The 24,400-nt window shown below is 42.1% G+C and overlaps 1 protein-coding gene across 1 annotated transcript in view; it reads left to right on the top strand.

The window, feature by feature from the left end:
* GMDS (GDP-mannose 4,6-dehydratase) overlaps window positions 1-24,400 on the top strand; it is a 718,047-nt gene that overhangs the window by 274,417 nt on the left and 419,230 nt on the right. Inside the window, exons 6-7 of the mRNA XM_088471799.1 lie at window positions 582-774; window positions 2,730-2,834. Coding sequence (XP_088327925.1) covers window positions 582-774; window positions 2,730-2,834 — 298 coding nt within the window. The remainder of the gene's footprint in view (window positions 1-581; window positions 775-2,729; window positions 2,835-24,400) is intronic.

The following is a 24,400-nucleotide window of genomic DNA, read 5'->3' as shown; positions in this document are numbered from 1 at the left end:
GACCTGTGCCATATTTTGCTTAATCTACAACTTTACACCAGTTCAGTAGTTACAAAAATACTAATCCTATCTACCTAGTACATTATATGTAAACTAAGACAGAAAATTGAGGAAAACGTAGCAAAACAGAGGAAAAATTGCACAGCACAGGATTTGCATCAGGCATCTTGCGCCATATGGTGCAAAAAGGATAGATGTATGAGGACCCCTACCATCCGGAATGGACAATCATACTTGGGTGTAACCTACAGGAACATGCTGCTATAAAGTCCGATGTTCACGTCTGCCTGCCAGCTCAGTCCTGCAATTTTCTCTTTGCTTATAAGGTAGAAAAGCTATAACATAGGTGGAAGCCACCCTAAGTGAGCACGACTCAGCCTATAATGCCGGTAACTGTGCACATAACATAACTCTGTGCTGGATGAAGGAACATGGGATAACTACATTCATATGGCACTGTGTGATGCTTTTTGGCAAGTCTTGCTGGTCATGTATTATTGGATCTCTTTTAAAGAAATTACACTTTCAAAATTAACCCTTCTGATTTCTATAATCTTTTTTTTTTTTTTTTTTTTTTTTAGATCTCCTTTGATCTGGCAGAGTACACAGCAGATGTTGATGGTGTCGGTACCTTACGTCTTCTTGATGCAGTGAAGACCTGTGGCCTTATTGAATCAGTGAAGTTCTATCAAGCCTCAACCAGTGAACTGTATGGAAAAGTACAGGAAATCCCACAAAAAGAAACCACTCCATTTTACCCTCGATCTCCTTATGGTTAGTGAACACTTGTGGCACTTGGGCCTATAACATAGCAACACAATGCCACACAGACAGTTGGTTTACTTACCTGTACTTGAGTGATTAACTACTATAACTTGCGGTCTAACAAGAGCATTAGCAATTATTTAATTGCTATTACCTGCAGTTTCTGAGCTGTATAAAAACATCTGCTTATTGATGTTTGTTGTATGTCTGATACTTTTATGTTTCTATATCACCCCAAAATATTTATTTTTAAATCACCCATGCTTTTAAAAGCAAAAAAAGAAAATGCATTCTAGAGTTACTGACTGATCTACTGTATTTCAAAATAATAACTATTGGTACTAATGTGTATACTGTCATAATCAGAAACAGTGATTTATGGCTCTTACGCTCTAGATATAATAGTCACAATAATATTAAAAAAGAGTGAAAAGCCCAGTACATAGCAGATTTATTGAGCAAATCCATTTAATTTAAGATAATACTTACTGGGTTAGCCTTTTACCATGTTGTCTGAAATTACAGTTCTTATTTTCATTGAGCAATTTAGGCAACATATTGTGTAGGCAGGGTCGGCAACAGAAATCATGGGGCCCGGAACAACCATATTTTTTTGGGCCCCCCCCCCCATACCAAGGTCCCTGGCAGGTACAAGTCAGTTGCTTGAGAGACTGCCTTATCTATTTGTGTTTTCTCTGGGGTACCTCTGAGCCCCCACAGTGTCCCTCACTTACCTTATTCTATGTCTACCTGCCGCAGCATCTCTACTTTGGTATCTTTTCTTTGGGTCAGCCCCACTCCTCAGCTCACCATGCGCCGGATCCTTTCTTGCCTCTCGGTGCTGGCTTGATTCCGCCAGCTAGTTGATTCTTGACAGACTTAACCTAAGCAGCATGGGGGGCTGGTGTTGGCTCCTTTGCATAAGCATATTTTATATATATAGAGAGAGAGATAAAATAAATATATATATATATATATATATATATATATATATACATATATGCTCCCCATCCCACACTGCTTTCATATCCCACTGTGCTCCCCCATGTAACACACTACACTCTCAGATCTCATCCCCTATTGTGCCCTCCCATCCCCCACTGTGCCCTCCCATCCCCCACCTCACACTGTGCTCTCTCATCCCCCACTGTGCTATCCTCTCCCCCACTGTGCTATCCTCTCCCCCACTGTGCTCTCCTCTCCCCCCAGACTGTACTTATCTGCAGGAGCTTCCCGTCTGTGACATACAAGCAGCTTCTGCTGACTCCGGACTGACTGCTGCTGCTGGGTGGGACTGGAGATGCAGAGCACTGGGGTGGGGGTGGGGCTACTGCCTAATGACTGCTTCTATCTCAGCCAGTGATCTGAGGAGACAGTTCAACTGACATCAGACTCCTCAGATCACTGGCAGAAGATCTGAGATGTCATCAGGCAGTAGTCTCTCCTCCACCCCAGTGATGAGCTTCTCCAAGTCCCGGCAGCCAGCAGTGAGTGTGACACAGACTTGCCGGCCCTGCTGCTACTGTATGTGAATATACAACTTTTCGGGCTGGCTGTAGGTAATACAGACCCGATGACAGATGGCACCCTGGCCCAGCCTGACACTGGACTTGCTGCTACAGTGATCAGCAGGGGCCCTGTACACATGCCTGCACCCTGCTGATCACTGCAGCAGCGTCGGTACCCTCCGGGGCCCCCTAGGACCTCGGGGACCAGTACAGTTGTACCCCTGAGCTCCCCCCTGTCGCCGGGCCTGTGTGTAGGTAACACCAGGCTGTTTGGTTGATATTTCATGTATTACTAATGATTTCATGTATTGCTGCCACGTCTTTGGAAAGCATTGCTCCTTTACAATATAAGTCACTGGAGAGCCTGATAACAATTTATTATTAATGTTTAGCCATGAACCCCTACTTAGGATTCTAAAGTATATAGTAGTGATATGTTTGTTTTATATGTTACAGGAGCAGCCAAACTCTATGCTTACTGGATTGTAGTGAACTTCAGGGAGGCCTACAACCTGTTTGCAGTCAATGGCATTCTCTTCAACCATGAAAGCCCTCGGAGAGGTTAGAAATCTCTCGTTCCAAAAATAATTTTATTTGTATGAAAGTTTTTCAAGTACACACTGGGATATAGTAATGTATGACGGCAGAAAATGCTGAAATGGCTACAAGTTCAGATGAATTTAAAAGAGTAAATTATCCTTTTTTTTTGTTAGTTACTATTATGTGATTTATCAGAAGGATTTTTGCTTATAATATATCATGCCCGAAGTTGCTGGTTTTTTTTCTCGTTCTCCACTCTGTCCCCCTCATCCCCCCCCTCCAATCTCTATCCCCCTACCTCCCCTACTTCCCATCTCTCATCTCTATCCCCCACACCCACCAATCTACCTGTCTCACATCACTGTCTCGCTCACCTCCCCCTGGGGGAGATGTAATATGTTCTGAAAAGTGATAAATTGAAAAGAGATAAACTACCAGCCACTCAGCTACTGTCATGTGTTTGAAAAATTACAGTTAGGAGCTGATTTGCTGGTAGTTTATCACTCCAGTTTATAACTTTCCAGGGCTTAGTACTTCTGCCCCCCCTGTCTCTCATATGTTTTCGAACTCACCACTTGTCTAACTGTTTCTCATCTCTGTCCCCCTCACCTTCTGGTGTCTGTTTCTTAACCCTGTCAGATTGCAGTCACTAATCTCTGTACCCCTCTCCCCCATCTTTCTCTCTCTGTCATCCTCTATCCCTAATATCAGACTTTCTCTCTTCTCTGTCCCCTGCAGTGGCGTCACAAGGGGTGTACAGGCCGCACCCGGGTGACACCCAGTGAGGGGTGACAAAAGGTGCTGCACTGTAGCTTTAAGTTCAGCGCTCTGCTCCTGTCACAGTGCAGTCCACACCTCCGGCACCCACCATCTCCAAGTGATAACGGGGATTCGGCCGCAAAGCCACGCCTATACCGACGAGGCCACGCCACTGGTCCACTGCCCCCTTTTTTCCACATGGCAGGTTCTCATAATTGTGCACCCCTTGTAGCCCACCTGTCCCCACACCCAGCCCCCGTTCCTGCGTGGAGGGGGGGGGGTGCAGTGGAGGAGGGTGCTGGCTACAGGTGCTGACAGGATCAAAAAATCCTGTCTTAGCCCTTGGTGAAGAAGACAGTAGTGTGGCTGTGTGGGCAGGGAGTGGCTAAGCCTTCCTGCAGCTAGAAACATGTTCTGGGAGATTGTATTATAGATTATGTATTTCTATGGTATGTTATTTGGTCAACTTTGATTTTAACACATTCTCTGCAATCACTAACCCACCACTGTACATGTGTATGTGAATTAAATGAAGAAGCACTTTAACACAATATAGAATAGGCCAGTGATTACAGGAATTTCTGCTTGTTTTGATGTTCTGAAACAGACATCTTCCCATGACATTGTTATAAGGTGGATACTTAACACAATGTATTTTCATGAGATGCTGACTTAAGAAATACCTAAAGTTAATGTGATTTAGTGAGAATCTTGTGAGAAGTAGCAGCTACCCTTAGACAGTGCACGCATTCAAACAGATGTCAGAGAATCGCTTTTATAACCTTCATAATAGTTTCTATTGATTTAAAGGATGGAAACACCCTACTACGGTGTATTGGCTATTCCCTGTTCCACACATTATGTCAAGATGCTTAGCATCAGGAAGTCCTTGGTGCCAGCTTCAAGTGGTTATTGGAAAACAATTGCCTCAGTGTTGTAGGTAACCAGTATTTCCCCCTTTACTGGTTCTCAAAAACAATGAATAGTTGTCCTCTATCTATGATGAACAGCAACGTTGCTTAAATCCCTTATATAATGCTGAATGCACTCTATTTCACAACCAACTTCTGCAGCAGGCACACCCTCATAGCTTTTCCCTGTAAGATAAGAGGCTGGCTGGAGCATGCAAAGATTGGACACCCGTAGACAAAACTGTACATACATTCCAAAAGCAGGCGGGGATATAGTGTGGGAAACAAAGAAAGCCACATAACTTTCCATCAAAATTTAATCACCCTTCCAAATACAATGAAATACTATCTACTTGCTTATATTGTGTGCTACATTAATTAGGAGTAAACCAGAAAACATTAAAAAAAAATCTGAAAATAAATATAGTCACTGACTGAATGGGAGCAGAAGGGGGGAATGTGTTTGCGGCATATTGTAACATTACAAAACTGGAGGAGAGAAAACTACAGTTTACTCCAACTCTAAATAATAATTTTTCTGTACTGCAAACAATTACATCATATTAATGTTTTTCTTTAATATATAGGCATGCATACTTTATCTAAGTTTAAATATTAATTTCAACAACTATGATTAACCATCAATATATCTAAGTTTGTATAGCATACAGCATTGACTCAGTAGTAATAAGATGACTGTTTTTGTTACACTGGTGAAACAAATGATCCATCCCAGTTATTACCATGGTGTAAGTGCAACAAAATTAAAACAACTATTGTCAGGATGTAATATATATATTTACATTCACATCAGTCAGTGGAGCTTACAATCTATATTTCATACAATGTATACACCGGAATCGGTATGATTTACCACCGGACCCATGCCCGGCGGTTGAAATCCCGGCAGAGGAGGAAATCCAGATAGTCAAAGGTAAGCATATACTAACCTATTTCTGACCGCTAACCCTCCCTTAGGGGTCCCTAACCCTAACCTTCCCCCCCAGTGCCTAAACCTAACCCCCCTTCCCCGCCGCCTAAACCTAGGTCCCCTGGGGGGGTGCCTAACCTGAAGTTCCCCCTGGGGGTGCTTAACGCTATCCCCCCCTTCCCCTAGCCTAAACCTAACCTCCCGGGGGGTGCCTAACCCTAAGTCCCTCCCCCCTGGGAACCCTAAACCTAACCCTCCCCCTGCGGCTATCCGCGAGCGGCGTCCCTTCGATCGGGATGTCGGGCTCCCAGCATATGTCTGACAGGCGTCGGTATATCGATGCCTGTCATTAGACCCTTGCCGGGATATGACAGTCGGGAAGCCGGCTGTCGGGATTGGGTCCGCCGTCTTCCCGACTGCATACCTATACACCCACGTACACTAAGGTGGTTATGATTTATTTATTTTTAAATCCGGTTAACCTACCATTATGTTTTTGGATTGTGGGAGGAGACCAGAGTACTTAGCAGTATTAGGAGTTTTTAAGAGACGTTAGGTCTCTAAAGGGACTTTCCCTCTTTTGAAAGTCTTAGTCACTGTATTGAATCCCAACTCTTCTAGATATAGCAAATGGTTGACAGCAGCTACACCTTGGTTCCTAATAGCTAAAAATATTTATTTTTTTAACAATTTATTGGAGAATGTAACATTGGCTTGTCTGTCAGATGACTGCACTCAGGGCCGAAAGTAGGATTTTTCTCACATGAGGCAAGGCAGTAATTTGGTGCCTCCTCTCCCAAAAAGGGTGTGTGGTTTCGTGACACAGTAATGCCCCTTACACATTATGCGACACGAATACCATAATACACTGGGCCACACAGTAATGCCCCTTATAACATTATGCCACACAGTAATGCCCCTTATAACATTATGCCACACAGTAATGCCCCTTATAACATTATGCAACACAGTAATGCCCCTTAAATCATTATGCCACACAGTAATGGCTCTTACACATTATGCGCACTCCACTCTGCGACTCGCCTCCCCCTGTGTCCCTCCAGCAGCATGGCTCAGAGTCAGGCAGGCTCAAGCTGCAGCGCACGGGTGTTTGAGAGCTGCTGCTGCTCCTCCTCCCTCTCTCCCCTGCGGCTGCTCCCAGAATACCATGCACGATGACATCACGCTTGATACCAGCATTCTGGGAGACTGAGGCTCCCAACAGCCACTGCTGCACATCATAATGGCGGCTGGCAAGAGTGGGCGGGCACTGGCAGGGTGCATGTGCCCACACCCCCTCAAATCCTTTTAAATGGACGGCGTTGTCAATAACAATGGTTGAAATGAGAAAATACATTGCACATTGGATTCAAAAAGGGGGAACACCAAAATAATATTGGTAAAATTAATTGAAAAAGCTCTTTAATATTTGAAAACCTACTGTAATTTGTTAAAAAATAATCCACATTTGTGTATATTAATTAGTATTTTATATAATTCCTAGTTCATTTAAGTGTTTCAATGAAAAATCAAGTTAATAAGTTAAAGAAAAAAGTTAATTAGGGCTATTGTGTGCCACTGTACTATTGGCATAATCAATACAAAAATGCAGTATTACAATGAATTTTCTCCTCCTTAATTGTTAATATACATACCCAAGCATTAGGTAAAGGGCCCCATACACCTGAGCCGCGATTCCCTTTTCTGACAATGCCGACCCGATCCGTTGATCGGTGACTAAACCCGCCGTTCTGTGAACATCAATAATCGGCAATCCGTCGGATTGTGGAAATTCAACATGTTGAAAATCCCAGATTCGCCGATTCTGACCATTTGTGTCCCAGATCTCCCGGCCACGAATGGGGAATTGCAGCAGTCCGTCGCAGATAAATATGCTTAATATATTTTAAGCTAAAACTATGTGAATTAGATACATGCTCTGATGTATTTTTTTGTTGTCATTTGGATACTACAACCTGAGACTTGAATTTTGATCTCTATATTTAAAGTGATGCATCCAGTTGTGAATGCTCCTCTACAATTGCACCCTATTACTGTGAATAATGAAGCCCTTATCATGAATACAGACCACTTATACATGTTAATGGCTGATCATTGTGGAATCATTATTTATTTTGGATTGCTGCATCAGTATTTAATAGGAGCTAGTGCTATCATTGGGGCACGAGGCATTTTACTATCACAGGCACTGATGAGGACTTAAATGAGACTACTTTAGGTCAGTGGACTATAGAAGGACTTCTATTTCCCCAACATTGATCTAGATAATGTATTGATAAATGTTAGATGGCACTTGAGTCACCTGAACTGTGAAATGTATTAAATACCCTATATGCCACATTATGGGCATTATATCTGTGGTTATTTGTCTATGCATTATATAGCACATTATTTGCACAATTGCTTGTTGCAATGTGCTACTGTAAATATATATTTTATAATCTCACCCAAAATTTCTATTTCACTATAATTACTGAAAGTTTGTAAATATTTCGACTCAGTTTGCCAATTTGCTGTTTAGGTACATAGACATAGGAAGTTTCACTGGTATAGAGACTAATGATTTTTAAATGCTATCATTTTCAGTGAATTTCATTTGTTACATAAGAGTATTTTTGTAAAGCTTAACATGTAAATATACCTTTTAATATTCCTGGTTTTAATGTGATATCTTGGCAGCATTATTACAATGCTCTGTGAAATACAGATATATTGTTTTGCTGCTATTTTTAAACATTCTAAATACTCCATGTCCACTACTTTTTAATTATACATTTTGTACATTATGGCCAAAAGGGAGGGACTGTCTATATCATATTTCCAGATTCCCAGGCCCCATGTTCATTACATGTGCAGAAATATTCCCAGGGTAAGGTGCTGATGACATCAGTGTAAAACATTTTTTTGGCTGGCTGACCTCTCCCATGCCATGCTCAAAAGCATAGATGGAGGTTTTATAAAAAGCCTGTAAAGTTATATGCTGTATCTTTCCTCAGGCAGTCAGATTACACATTGGTGATATTATAGAAGTATTTGTATGGAGTATATATAGTTGTAATAAAAAAAATTCTATGGGTAAAAAAAAAGTGTTACTGCTATACAGCATGTGTACAGATATTTATAATTTGTGTTCAGGCATTTTTACTAACTGTTAATCAGTACTAATGTAACGCTGACATGTCAACAGGTCATTGAAGTACTAATGTAACGCTGACATGTCAACAGGTCATTGAAGTACTAATGTAAAGCTGACATGTCAACGGGTCATCGAGCGGCGTTCACTATGTAGTAAACAAAAGATAGTTTTCCTTAGGTCACTGCTCAGGAGGGAGAGAGCGTTTTATTCAGCATGTCTGTATGCACTATGCGTCTTCCTGCCCAGAAAGCAGACTAGCTGTGACGTGTTTAGAAAGTCAGCCAGGAATCGGGCACTCTAGACTGATAGCCAGCCTGTCTTGGCTTTCAGGTCCTATTGTTAGACCGCTTTCTTTACAGTCACAGCCTACTGCCTCAAGTAGCATGTCTGGCAGAGAATATAATGTGCTGAACAAAATGCTCTCACCAAGCTGGACAGGGTTTCCCTGGGCATACTAGTTTGTATGTTTTTCTGTACTACATCAGAAACAGGAACTGGTGAAAGGTCTGTTTTAAGTATATAATGGTAAATGGTGCAATTTTGTTTTTGATGCTCATTACTTCAGTGTTCTCTCTAGAATCAATTTTACAGGCGCTCCACCTGGCTTTTTATTTTTTTACATGCCACCCGGCATTATCCTGCTTCAGGGGTCTGACAGCCAAAATCATAGTTATGCTTCACTTACGTTATGGACACAGGCACAGTAACATAGATCCTTTTCCCATCTATAAGAGGCAGGGTGTGGTTTGGATGGTGGGAACATTGCAGAGAGGCTAGACAGAGCTCAGATGTGCACTGTGTGTCAGTGTGCATTGCTGGACACAATTATATCTGTGTCCAGCCAACAAGTGGGCAATATCTGCAAGGAACTTTAAAAATGATTTGTGCCCAGTAAGATCACACTGCCCACACCCAGCTACTTCTTACTGTCACCCGGCTGGCAAAATTTTATTGGAAGAATACTGGACTTAGATAAACAAAATGTGCCCCTTTTTAAGGAATAAATTCCACCTTTGTATGGAAAATTTAAAAAATGAACTGGCACCCTTTGCTACTTTACCCCTTATCTACTTAGGTTTATGTGAATAACAATCATAAAACCAAGGAGCTAGTACCTGAGGAGTCCTAAGGCCAAGTCTTATGTTGGCTTACCTTCTGCTGTATCCATCACAGCAGTTCAGGCCACAGATGTTATGTTCCCAATGCAGTATCTACTGATGCTGGGACCTGGGCATGGAGAACATTACATTAATGGAGATTGCATATCTATGCATGTAAATTGTGCCAGACAAGACACAGTACATTGTAATTTATTAACAGTGTTCAGCAATCAATGGGGATGTTAAATGAGAACAAATGAAAACGCAGACTGCAAGATTGTATATGTACATTCCATAATTTTGACACAGTGATAAGCCCCTGGAACATAAAGATTCTGTTGTACAGTATACAAGGTGTCGGGCTCTAGCACGGCTGCTAATTCCGAGTGCTCACTGGGAGAGTTATGTGACATTATCCCATGCAGCTTTCTGCATAGCACCATAGAAAAATATAACAGCAGCTTGAGTTTCATATCAACCAATGTTTTATAGACCAAAGTTTTACATTCACTCTAAAACATTAACTTAAATGATCCTAAGAGCACTTATTTTTGGTTAAAGCAATGACACTTCCATACCTGGCTGATACTTTGTGAAAAATGGTGGAATATTTGCTTTTATAAGCTTAGCAATAATGTTTGAGCAATCAGTTAAGCACTAATGCAGGTCAGTCAAAGATGCAAGCATTCAGAGAATTGTGTATATGGATAATTCTGCACAGAGAACTTACTGCAATGTAATAGTGGTTAATATTAATAATTTGATGTAATGCTTTACTAAAAGTAGAAATCAAAATGTTATACATTTGAAATACATGGTATAAAATAAATAGAGGGGTGAAGGAAACAGGAGGATGCAGATAATTAGGTTTTCACTGTGGGTGCATGCAATTTATGGGGGAAAAAAGTAAGATATTGGATGAGACAAAGGGGTTTACGTGAGACAAAGGGTAGAGCAGGGGTTCCCAACCACAGTCCTCAAGGCACACTAACAGTCCAGGTTTTAAGGATAGCCATAGCTGGGCATAGATGACATTATTAGTACCTCAGTTATTTTGATTTAACTACCTGTGCTTAAGCCTGGATATCACTAAAACCAGGACTGTTAGTGTGCCTTGAGGACCGAGGTTGGGAATCACTGCAGTAGGGGATTGAGCAGCCAACTTGGTTGCCCTCAAATTATGCATAAAGAGCATAGGTGACAAATTGCATAATAAATGGGGGAGACCAAACAAAAAAAAGACAGTGGGTAAAGAGGGCCGTACTTTTGGAAGCTTACAATCTAGAGGAGGAATTCTCGCATTAGGAACTTGTGAGACTGGTAATGAGGTTTATGGATGAGATCTGGCCATACCACTGCCAGTGTTGTAAGGGAAGTGTGGGATAGGTTAAAATGTTGGTTTAACAGACCTAGTTGGAGAGAACAGACATGTTGGATGAGGATAAGGGATTACAGGGGATAGGTAAAAAGGTCCTTGATCAGGCAGGAGGACAGGTTATTGGCATGCGATACAATTGGAGTGGGGTCCACGATGGTGTAGGGATCTGTATCATGCAGAAGCCTATACTGTGCCAAAGTGGATGCCTTTATATTTTGAAGGTGCAGATGCTGTGGATGGTGCCTTACCTAGGCGTGAAAGGCCTAGAGGCTCAAAGATTTAAAGGATTCTTAGCAGGCAAGATTATACAGCCGCATGAGGATAGGCCCAGACAGCTAGGAGCCAAAATCCTCTGGTTACTGACCAGGAATAAAGGACCATTGAACAGGAAATCCCAGTACCTGGCAGAGTGATCAGATAGTTTCCGCTGTATCGTCCAAGCAATAGGATGGTAGCAGCAGAGGTGAATGGTCATAGGGCCTCATCCATGAAGGTGCAATAATCAGTCAGTGAGGGATGCATGATCTTAAAATAGGTGTTTTTTTCAGTGGAGCCTGTGTAGCACAAAATTGATGCTCGAGATGTAAAACCACTAAATGTATTTTCCAACTATAAAACTATATAGTACTGAATATTGTATGTAAATTTAGATGTGACTAGATTTATTAAATAACAGCTAGAGCTGTGTGCACAGTATGATTTGTAAACTAAAATGACAAGCAACAAAACTACACGGCAGGTTACATCTTCATGCAAGTGATTGTTTTTCTTCTATCTGTGCAAACAACATATTGAAATTATTCAATTCCGAATTATTTGTTTCCATAAAAGCTTATGATGGGAACTGGGCAAATGAAAGTGACTGGCATCTTGGCACCATGCCACAAGTTTCACACTTTATTTGAAAGATGCAGTTGTTAAATAATATGCATTAAAAATAAAATTCATTCTGAGGGTGTCATAAAACAAGGTAGTTAATAAGGCCATAAAATTCTTTTGTGAGGTGCTGTAAATAGTGAACACCTTGAGTTCTGTGTTTGTATTTCTAAAGCAGCCTGGACACACAAAGGAAAATGGTACTTCTCAGAAGAAATTGGCCCCTTGTGGATTAGGGGCAGAGGGTAAAGGGTGTAAAATACAGCACTGCGTATTGGGATTGTTGGTAAACTAAAACAAAATTTAAATTAGAAAGTTTATTTGATATTGAATCCTAAATTCTCCACATAGTAGTTTTGTATAATTTACCAGACAAGGCATTTTTTTTTTTTTTTTTTTTAAATCTTCAGTGACCTGTTTAATTGAAGCCATCATGTATGGTAACATAGAGAAGTGCATACTGATAAAGTACATCACAAGGCTCCACACTCCCAACTGCTCACTAAAACCAGGTGGTTCTTCTGCTGGGCCCAGGTTAGAGTGAGCAGGTTTGATTTGTGAAAAGCATAGTTGTCAATTTTCCTGCCGGTCGGATAGGTGTAGGCATTAAAGAGAGGTGTAGGAATTAGGTTTAGTGATATAGTGGTTTAGTGAGAAATACTCATCAGAACGCCTAAGGATCACAGTCACATGACCGCTGGGACCCGGAAGCCGTGCTGGACTCGCTGCAGCCGCCTGGAGCAATGTAAGTCACCGCTTGGCCACCAGGGACAATGTTTACATTCTAACATGTCGACATTTCATCACTGGCCACATGATGAATGTCAACGTCCGTATTGTGACTGTCGATATCATACCACACCCCTGCATCCATACAGCTTTATATAGCGTGCATTTCCTTATACATGTAATCAACATGAGATGCCCGCCACCGGCATCCTGCCATTTGGCAAAATGCAGACACCACTGTCTCTCGTCTAGAGGGGGGGGGTCAGGTCAAAGCACCCCATGGGGGAACTTGGGGTTAAGCAGCCCCCAGGGAGGGTTAGGGTTAGTTGGGAGAGAGGGGGGTTAGGCGCCACTGGGGAGAGGTGAGGGTTAGTCACCCCCCCCTCCGGGAGGGTTAGGTTTAGGGTAAGGGAAGAGGGGGTTAGATTTAGATGCCCCCGGGGAGGGCTTAAGGTTAGGCACAACCAAGGGAGGGTTAGGGTAAGGGGGCGGGCAGAGGAGGGTTAGGATACTTACCACCCAGCGTTGGGATCTCCTCCTGTCGGGCTTCCACTGTCGGAATTTGAATCCTATATTTTAATCCCATTCTGTCAACAGCACACTTATAGAATGTGTGAACACCCACTTGCTACCCTACAAAGACACTAGTGGAGATAAAGTTGTGATGTGTAGGACTCTTAATTGCCTGTAGTTACTTAAAGTTGCATATGCAGGCTCCACCACAGGCAAAGTTGCTAAAAATTCGACTTGTGAGCAACTCTGAATCAGGGTTACCACTTTCACTACAAGTTTAGAGAATTCACAAAGCTGCACCTGTTGCTTAATATCAAAAGTTAGGAATAACTTTTAATACCAATTACAAGCACTAATATCCTACAAAAAAAACATAAATTGCCTGTTTTTGGAAAAAGTAATGTTCTTAACATATCTAGATGGGCGGTAGAACTGCGCTCTCGTTGACCAGGGGGTGGTGTGTTGTGGTTTCGGGGTGCTGCACCTTTGTGTGGGAGTACCTTTCCCGCACTGAAAACGTATGGGGGTAGGGGGGGTTAGGTGCGCTCTTCCTGCTAGTACTGGTGATGACTTGTGTGTGTTTGAGTGGTGTTAATTAGAATGTTTCTTCTGGTGGTGGTGATGTTTTGGGAGTGAGGAGGGTGTGATTGGGTATGGAGTGTAGTTTGGAGTAATGTGAAAAGGGGAATGGAATAGGATCAAAATGAGGCCAGCGAGACACAGTAATTTTGGGCAAAATCTTTTATTGAGTAGTCACAATGCTGCTCTAAGATCCCGGGCAGGTGGGTGGGGTTCAGTGATGAGTGGTGATGAGACTGGGGAGGTAGGTGGACCCTTTTAGGGGGCTCCTTCCCGTGCGGTTCAGTGACCTTGCACGTCACCCCTGCTGGACCTATGGTCGACAGTCTAGGAAGTCTCGGGGGGTGGGGGGATTTGCAGAGTGGGTTGGAACACCTGTGCGGCGTCCCGCGTGTTGGTGTGAGTCTTGGCAGTACTTACCTACCGGTAGGTTTTTTGTTGTGGTGATGTAGGTCGACGTTGCGGCCGTTGCAGATTGGTTGGAAGCTGCAGGTTTGTTGGTGAGCTGGATCAGCGTGTTGCTGGTGTGCTGCAAGTGCACGGCTGTTCTGATTGGTCTGCGGAGGTCAGCGACCGTAGTATGCAGCTGAAATTGGCTCTTGGTCGTGCCGCTGGTGGTGCGGAGCCAGAGGTGTGGATGGGTGAGCTGCTGGGAGGCTGGGTTGCAGCGTGTGTGCTGGGACCACCCCTGGGGGGTGGTCTGCCCGGGATACTGATTCAAAAAAAGCCACTGAGGAGGGGGGATGTGGAAAGTGTGACCGGGATGGAGCTGGTCACTGGCGATGTTGGCTGGGCGGACTTGCGGCCGGATGTGCGGGATGCTCTTATCACTGACTGTCCCTCGTGGAAATGGGGATCGACGGTGGAGACACCCCTGGCCAGGAGTGAGTTGCTGAGCACGCCTGGGAGCAGGGGGGGGGGGGGGGCTGGTCCGGGGTGGAGCCAGTCACTGGAGGTGTGAGCGGTGCGGACCAGCAGGCGGGTGGGCTGAGAGCTTTCTGCACTGGTGGTCCCTGGTGGGGATGGGGATCTTTAGTGGAGGTCAGCCTGGATCGGTGTCGGGTTTGATGTGAGGGTCTCCAACGCGTTTCGGCACAGGTGCGTTCTGGCCAGGGGTGTCTCCACCGTCGATCCCCATTTCCATGAGGGACCGTCAGTGATAAGAGCATCCCGCACATCCGGCCGCAAGTCCACCCAGCCAACATCGCCAGTGACCAGCTCCATCCCGGTCACACTTTCCACATCCCCCCTCCTCAGTGGCTTTTTTTGAATCAGTATCCCGGGCAGACCACCCCCCAGGGGTGGTCCCAGCACACACGCTGCAACCCAGCCTCCCAGCAGCTCACCCATCCACACCTCTGGCTCCGCACCACCAGCGGCACGACCAAGAGCCAATTTCAGCTGCATACTACGGTCGCTGACCTCCGCAGACCAATCAGAACAGCCGTGCACTTGCAGCACACCAGCAACACGCTGATCCAGCTCACCAACAAACCTGCAGCTTCCAACCAATCTGCAACGGCCGCAACGTCTACCTACATCACCACAACAAAAAACCTACCGGTAGGTAAGTACTGCCAAGACTCACACCAACACGCGGGACGCCGCACAGGTGTTCCAACCCACTCTGCAAATCCCCCCACCCCCCGAGACTTCCTAGACTGTCGACCATAGGTCCAGCAGGGGTGACGTGCAAGGTCACTGAACCTACCTCCCCAGTCTCATCATCACTGAACCCCACCCACCTGCCCGGGATCTTAACAGAGCAGCATTGTGACTACTCAATAAAAGATTTTGCCCAAAATTACTGTGTCTCGCTGGCCTCATTTTGATCCTATTCCATTCCCCTTTTCACATTACTCCAAACTACACTCCATACCCAATCACACCCTCCTCACTCCCAAAACATCACCACCACCAGAAGAAACATTCTAATTAACACCACTCACAAACACACACGTGTCATCACCAGTACTAGCAGGAAGAGCGCACCTTACCCCCCCTACCCCCATTCTTAACATATCTACTTAAGGTATATAAAAAATGAGAATACATGTTCAAAATTACTCTAGGATGTTGAGGAAAAAGGAAATCAGATTGACACCTTATTTTGATATGTAAACAGACAGCAAGTAACTGCTGCTATTGGATATATCAGTATAGTATATAAATCTGTGCACAATAGTACAAGTTGTGACTTTAAACAAGCAGAACCTTACACAGTTGTATAAATAATAATAAAAATGAACACTAATGGTGCATACACACGGGACGACCTCGGCGATAACGATATCGCTGAATGATCTCCCGGGTGTGCTGGATGATCGATATCGATCATCCAGCACACCACCAACGACGACCACCGCGTCCCTATATCGACCAGGTTGGCCTGCATGTATGGGTTGGAAGGGACAAAAAATGCATGATATGAACGATAACGATGTGATAGTTATCGTTCATATGGAGCATTTTAATCATCCCGTGTATGCACCATAAATTTAAGTCTGATTTCTACAGTATAATACAGTATATACTCCCCAACGCTGAAACACAAGATAAGTAAAACTCATTAGGCTGCAACAGAATCTTCACACAACAAATGTTTTCATTACTAATCCAGAGAAAATATAATTTCAGGATCAATATAGCTGAGTGATGTAGATTCCAGATGTGTATATGTGAGCTATCTGGGTGACTTATGAAAGATAGATCGTTATGAATAGGAAAATGGCCTAATTATTTTTACTTAATTTAAAAGAATGATAATTTAGGAGTCAGTTTACTAATGTTGCCCAGAATTGCAGCGGTCTTATAAACAGTGGGAGCAATGTCAACTTTCTTTTGAGCTTTTCTGGTTATTGCTTTGTAGTATCTGAGACATTGCTGCAACAAAGGGCTATGAAGAGTCTACTTCAAAGATAGCTTCACCCAACGCTAAAATTACATTTTATGGTGGAAATGAGGTCAAATAGAGAAAAGAAATAAAAAAGAAAGTGTATATCAAAGTCCTTTGTAATGCTGAAGTCTGTACTGGTTACTCCACACTCCTCTCTACCTTTAAGTGAGCAGGATGTTTTCAGGGAGTAGGCTATGACACGTGCCCCACCTGCATGACAACATAGAGAGCAATGCAAATTGGTATAATGCAGCCACTAGGTTCCTCGGTGAATGTGGCAATGATTTATTTTCTTTAAAGTTTATCTCTGCCCCCAAAATGAAAATCTGTAATTTATCTTGGATATAGTAATAATTATGTTTCGAAGGATCAAGGACAACTGATCTTCATTCATGGCTTATTATCCAAGGGTGAAATACTAGTTTTCTCATTTAGGCCCGTATTCATTTAGCCGCGATAAGTCAGGTTCTGCGGAAAAGTATCGTGAGTGACGTCCTTTCGCCATGAGAAAAGCTTCCTCTGTATTAAATTCCAAATACTTTTCGCTGGTGCAGAAACTCAATGCAATGGGACCTGCGAAAAAGATTCGCCTATGAATAGGTGTCGAAAAAAGTGCAGAATTGGGGTTTTGGGGGTACAAAGCTGTGGAAGCACCCTACACCCTTGGGATAGTCCCCCAAAGGTAACTACGTCAAAAAAAGTTTTAAAGTCTTCAGATCACCCCAAAAAGTACTTTCGGTTTGGGGACAAACTTAAAAACTAGCAAAATAGACTCCAGGGGGGTCCCCAAGTATGCCCCAGGTGTTTTTAAGTTTGCAGGTGTTTGCGGCAGGTGGATTTTTAAAGATTTTTAAAGCTTAACTTTAGCAACTTCAAAATATGCTAGCACCCATTTTCAGGTACTCCAAATTTGCATGGACTACTTATTTTGAGCAAAAAAATCTGCTAAATGCTATTCTTCACCACTTCTGCAAAGATGTGAAATAGCAGTTACTGGGAGCATTTAAGTGCCCCAAATACCTGCAGCAGGACTATTTGGGGGTATCTACAGTGATCCCCAATATCAGACCATCTTTTGTGGGGTGTCAGGCTCATTTCCCCAATTCTGACAGCACTTTTCACATCATCGTTTCGGCGGCTCCCGTTTTCGACGATTTCTAATTGAAAGCGGGCATGTGTGCGATACTTTTCCGCATTGAAAACCAGCGAAGTGTTCGAAAAGTACTGCATGCGAAAAGTACGGGAATTTTCGCTTGGAATTGAATATGGCCCTTAGTACATAATCTGTTTTCTTTGTGCAATTTTATTCTCCAAGGCTGAAGAAGAATGGGCTGGCTTCCATGTTAGCGCTAGGTATATAAAAAAACAAATAACACATATAATTTGAACCGCTAGAAAAATGGAATGAACTTTTGAAAATTCCTGCTCTCATGTTTTGCTAAACTAGATCAGGGAATCAGTAGAGCTGCACAAATAAATATTCAATAGTATAATAGATGCATAATAAAGCCTGTATTGCAAAGTGCACAAAATATTCTATCAAGATGGTAAATCCGAATGACGCTGCATTCAGATGTATGTTTATATCGTTTTACTATGTCTATATATTAATATTCTGTAGGTGAGTTAATAACAGCAATTCATTTAACTGAGTCATTCTCAATTGGATGATATAAACTCTACCCACAGGCAGTGTTTCCCTACAGAAAAGCCGTCTCTTCATGACCTTAGTTTTCAGAACTAGCGTTTGCCGACATGGTAAATAGATTTACTGAGGCATGTAAAACATGTAGTTTGCAAACTTCTATATTTAACCCAGACATATTTAGAAGTGCTTTGAAGTTGCAGCTCTGCTCATAGATTGGGGATTAGATGTGACACGTTATTTTCAGATCAAATAATAACTGTGGTCATATAGGGTGATGCATCATATGCAGATTATTTTGGTTGGCAGGAAAAATTCCTTGCAAGACACAGATTATTAACCCTCTCAGTACTGAGAATAAAAAGAAAGCATTCTAAATATTGGTATCATAGGGAAATGGTTTAGTTAATAAATAGTGAAATACTTATTGGGGTATAACAGACTGTATAAATTAGCTAAAGCAATATCACATAAGTCTCATAACACTCACACATTTCATATTGACATTTGTTTCACACCTGTGCACAAAATGTACTATGACATTGACATGCAAGAGAACTAAACCTTTTTTACTACAAAATAATCATTCATATTATTTTCATGCTTCTCAAAACGAGGCTACTTCCTAATTAATGTATTGAGAAATGTTGCTCATTTAAGAAGGTTTCAAGTTTATTCCCAACTCTTTATAAAGCCGTGAACATCTGAACATTTAAATAGGCATTCCTGAATCAGATAGTCAGTTCTACAGTATATGGTAGGTATGTGAATACATGTGTAAAGGATGCATAGTCAAGTCGGAGATATAAAGGGAATATTTCACAGTTATGCAATTGTCTGACTTCAAAATAGAGTACCAATGTCCAAAAATAGTAACAGAGCTTATCTGTTGCACGTGTGAATCATACAGCTCTCGCTAATATCCTACAAATTCTCTCTCATATCAAATTCTCCCACCCCTACAATATAATTAGAAAAATACAATGAAAATAAAGCTTTTAAAAGTCTTTGTTTTAAATGTTACTAGATAACCTAAATGTAGCTAAATAATAATTTTCTCCCAAGCAGAAGTTCCTCTCTGTATTATCTGTACAATGCTGTGAAATAGAGTGGTGCTTTATGCACTAATAATAATAAATACATTTCCAGTCACACCTGGTGTAAAACAAGATTTCAAACATACAAAAACTCCACACGTAATAAAGACAGTGCTGATGTCTCCTTACTCTTATGGCCATAAATGAAAGGTGGTAGGCAGTTTACACTTTTGCATCTTTTAAAAGTATCTTCGCAAACCGAGTAACACCTGTTTTCAGCGGCAATTTCTGAAAACAGAAAGGAAGCATGTATCTGGAAATGCGCCGGGCAAAATATGTAGGTGCACCAGTGCAAAGGTGTGTTGGCACTGCCCATTCAATGTGCTTTGCAGAAGAAATCTGGGTCCAATTGTAATAGCCTAGGAATTGCAGGCAGCTGTGAGATTTCTGTGCTTTAGCCATGAGATTTAAAGCAATTACAACTCCCCTTTTTTTTTGGATTACTTCAAACCCAGTGGCAGTGGAGTACCAAGGGGGGTGCATGTGTGGCACCTTGCCCTGGATGCTATCTGACAGGTCCAGCAGAAGGGAACACCACCGGCCTGGGAAATGTTCAGCGCTGGGATCAAGTGTTGATCCCAGCGCTGGAAGTTCAGCAGTCCGGTGAAATCTCATCAGACGGTTACCAGCTTCGGGCGACAATTGGCACTGGGTGCAACTCGCGGACCGGTAGCCATTTGAATTTGGTGCCAGCCGCGAGCCAATTGTGGCTTGCAGACCGGTAGCCAATAGAAAGCAGCTGCGACAAACCACTGGGTGCCACTGAACAGAAGATTCAGTTCGGCGGCGGGCGGGCGGATAATATAGATGTCCACCAGCGGCTGTGGAATTGGCCAGAAGACACTGGGCTCAACATAGAAGATTGACGGCGGTGCCGCTGGTCGGAACGTGCCAGCGGCAGAAGAATGTGGCTAAGGACTGGACAGGTTTACTACCACTAATCCCTCCCTAGAAAACCAGGTTGTTGGTCACTAGGCCCGTGGGGTCATTAGGGCTGTGGCACTAATAAATAGGGGGAGGGGCACCTATTCCCTTAAAAAAGGGAATAATGAAGCTGTGCTAGTTTTATTGCACATACATACGGTAGATATGCTGTATTCTCGGGTGCTGCTATGGGAATAAGTGAAGGGGGACTACAAAACCCCCAAAATGAACATATATAAAAGGCAATAATTCCTAGCAAATACTTTACAGTATAAGTATAGAATAAATATTAAATAATTATATCAATAAATGAAAAATGACCCAAAGTATCAATATTCTAAATAAAATGTAATTTATTGGTGGTACAATAGTGTAAAATATGTAAATAAATGACTTAGTAGAAAATATATATATATGGATTAAATAGGTATAAAAGATAGGTATATTCATGTGTTGATTTATATCAAAATGTGTATGTGAAGTTCAAACACCTAATACCAGTATACAGAACATATAAAATGATCACTTGACAACAGACATCACATCAACATAAAAATGCCACCTAGGTATAACATATATAATCCAGGATATCCAGATGACTGTTGTGTTCTGGACTATACCAACACAAGAAAAACTTATTTCAGAAAATAATGTCCTTTAGAACAAATGTCACAGTGCCTGGTGGTGATACGCTGAGTGTGTTTTACTCACCCCAGTAAAATGCCCTCAGAGTTCACTCCATTAATGTAATTAGATGGAAATACCTTGTAATCAGGGGCTTGGTATGGTGCCTCTGACGGCTCGCTTGTTCCTGTTGTTCCGGGTTCCATCTGGCTACTGATATATCAGCTCTGTGGTCAAGCCGGTGTAATCAGTAAGCCAGGTGAAGGTGTGGCGGTGTGTGGAAGGGTATGCCGGTAGACTTCCCTGTATCAGTCTCCCATCTAATGGTTAATTCAGCGGTAGATGCGGGATCGATACGCCCCACTCCAAAGTTTCACCTGATCACAGGCTTCGTTAAGAATGTAGAGTTGATAGAACCTCCCCTCCTGCCCGTCCAAATATAGCTGTCAGCAGCTGTGGGTCTTTGCAGTGTCATTTCCGCCCTTATGATGCTGATATGGTGTTTTATCCGCACTTATTCCTCATAGTGGGCTAAACTCGATGGCAGTGTATAGAAGTGGTATATTGCCCTGCATATAGGGCTATATTAAATGGCATCCAACAAAACATTTTAAGCGATGGAAGACTACATAAAGAACTGATAGCAAGTATAAATATGTGAAAAATATATTCTATAAGATAATACACTATAAAAGTGATATAATGAATATGTAAATGTAGAATATATATTAGAAGCTGAGACTGTGGACCGCAAAGATCTCCTTTATAAAAAACACCCTACAAGAAAACAAATAGAACCCCTTTTTATCTCAACTTTTTCAGACCAGAGTAATCTGCTGGAGAAAAACCTACAGAAGCACTGGCACATTTTGCAAGCAGATGATTAGTTGAAAGAAATTCTACACAACCATCCTGGGGTAGTCTATAGAAGAGCGTCCACTTTAAGATCGACTCTAGTTAGGAGCCACTATAAAAATAAAGACAAAGACATAGGAAGAACATGGCTCAACACAGAATCAAAAGGCTTCTATAGATGTGAGATGTGTATAGCATGCAAGAAAACCAAGAAGAGGAGAACTCAGAAACTCGTGAATGAAATAACGTCTTTTTTCAACAACAGAGTGTACAAAATAAGAGAATGCATCACTAATAAACACAAAGGGTGTTATTTACCTATTGTCTTGCCCTTGTGGTCTGCAGTACATAGGGATGAACAAAAGAAAGTTGCAGGTGAGAATTCAAGAACATTTATGCAATATTGAAAATTAAAAAGACAACCTTAGTATTCTGGTTCATTCCTATGAGAAACACAATAATGACCCTTCGGGACCTCCAGTTCATAGGTTTGAAAACAGTTGCAACCAATTGGATGGGATAGAATATGGAAAAAGCCTTTGCAAAGAAAGAAGTAGAAATGATTTATACACTGGGAACAAGACAGCCGAAAGGACTTAACATAGCTCTAGAAGTAACCCCCTTCCTTAACGATTGACATGAACACTGGCACCAGTACACTCGATATATCTAAACATCACCAAACTTGGATTCTGGGACCAATTCCGTGTTATGATGTGATGTCTCATACAACTAGGTGGACTCCACCCATACTAAGTTTTGTCACTCTAGATTTTTTTTATTTAAATATATTTTTTTAAACTTTCTGCTTAAAATTATCTACTTGTGTACATACATATAGCATTGTTGATTACATATCAGAAACCCGATAAGGAGAATAGGGATAAAGCCATTGATATCCCCACACATCAAGTACCTTTGCATAGGTCTCAGACGTTATTTCTCCTGATACCATAGATCCCTTGTTCATGGGTTGTCGCATATAATTCTCTTAGAAAGCATAGTGAAAGGGGAATATGTTACTGTGTATTATCTTATATAATATACTTTTTCACATATTTATACTTGCTATCAGTCCTTTATGTAGTCCTCCATCACTTAAAATGTTATGTTGGAAGCCATTTAATATAGGCCTATATGCAGGGCAATATACCACTTCTATACACTGCCAACGAGTTTAGCCCACGCGGATAAAACACCATATCAGCATTATAAGGGTGGACATTACGCTGCAATGACCCACCGCTGCTGGGCGGGCTGGAGGGGAGGTTCTATCAACTCTACATTCTTGACTAAGCCTGTGATAAAGTGAAACATTGAAGTGAGTGGAGAGTTTTGATCCAGCATCTACCGCCGAATCAACAGTTATACACTGGAGACGGAGATATAGGTAAGTTTGGCGGCAGACCCTTCCACACACAGCCACAGCGGAACACCTTCGCCCGGCTTACTGATTACACCTTCTTGACTGCAGTGCTGATATATCGGTAGCCAGGTGGAACCCGGAACAGCAGGAGCTAGCGAGCCGTCTGAGGAACAATACCAAGCCCCTGATTGCAAGTTATTTTCATCTAATTACACCAATGGAGTGAACCCTAAGGACATTTTACTGGGGTGAGTAAAACGCACTCATCGTATCACCACCGGGCACTGTGACATTTGTTCTAAAGGACATTATTTTCTGAAATAAGGTTTTTTTTGTGTTGGTTTATTCCGGAACACGTAACAGTCATCTGCATATCCTGGATTATATATATTATATGTTTTACCTATGTGACATTTTCATGTTGATGTGATGTCTGTTGTCAATTGATGATTTTATTTGTTCTGTATACCGGTACTAGGTGTTGGAACTTCACATACACATTGATTTATTTTGATATGAATCAACACATAAATTCACTTATCTGTTATATATATATATATATATAATTCTTTTAAACCTATGTAATCAATATATATTTTTTCTACTAAGAATCATTTATTTACATATTTTACCCTATTGCACCACCAATAAATTACATTTTATTTAGAATATTGATACTTTGGGTAATTTTTCATTAATTGATATTATTTAATATTTATTCTATATTTATACTGTAAGGTATGCACTTGGAATTATTGCCTTTTATATACCTTCTATTCCTTTGCCCTGGGTGCCAAACCCCCTAGTTACACCGCTGTTCAAACCGCACATTCAGTACCTCTCGCAGTCCTGCCATTTCCATCTCAGAAATATTTCCTGGTTCAGACCTTTTCAGGCAACTAAGACCCTCATCCAGTCCTCTCCAGATTGGACTATTGTCACCTCCTCTTATCTGGTCTCCCTGACTTCTCCCCACTCCAATCTGTCCATAATGCAGCTGCCCGGCTTATCTTCCTCACCTACAAGCCCTACACCGGCTTCCCTTCAGAACCCAATTCAAGCTTCTCACACTCTCCTACAAATCCCTCACCCAATCTTCTGCCATTTACATCTCTGATTTTATCTTCCTTCACACTCCTGACCACCTACTTCACTCCACAAATGAATTCTCCTCCACTGCCAATTGATTACTTCCTCCCACTCTTGTCTCCAAGACTTAGCCTGTCCTGTTCCCCACTTCTGGAATT

Source organism: Taudactylus pleione, unplaced genomic scaffold (assembly GCF_031769625.1).
Source record: "Taudactylus pleione unplaced genomic scaffold, aTauple2 ptg000116l, whole genome shotgun sequence".
NCBI classification, from domain to species: Eukaryota; Metazoa; Chordata; class Amphibia; order Anura; family Myobatrachidae; genus Taudactylus; species Taudactylus pleione.
This window is presented reverse-complemented; position numbering and strand designations above follow the sequence as displayed.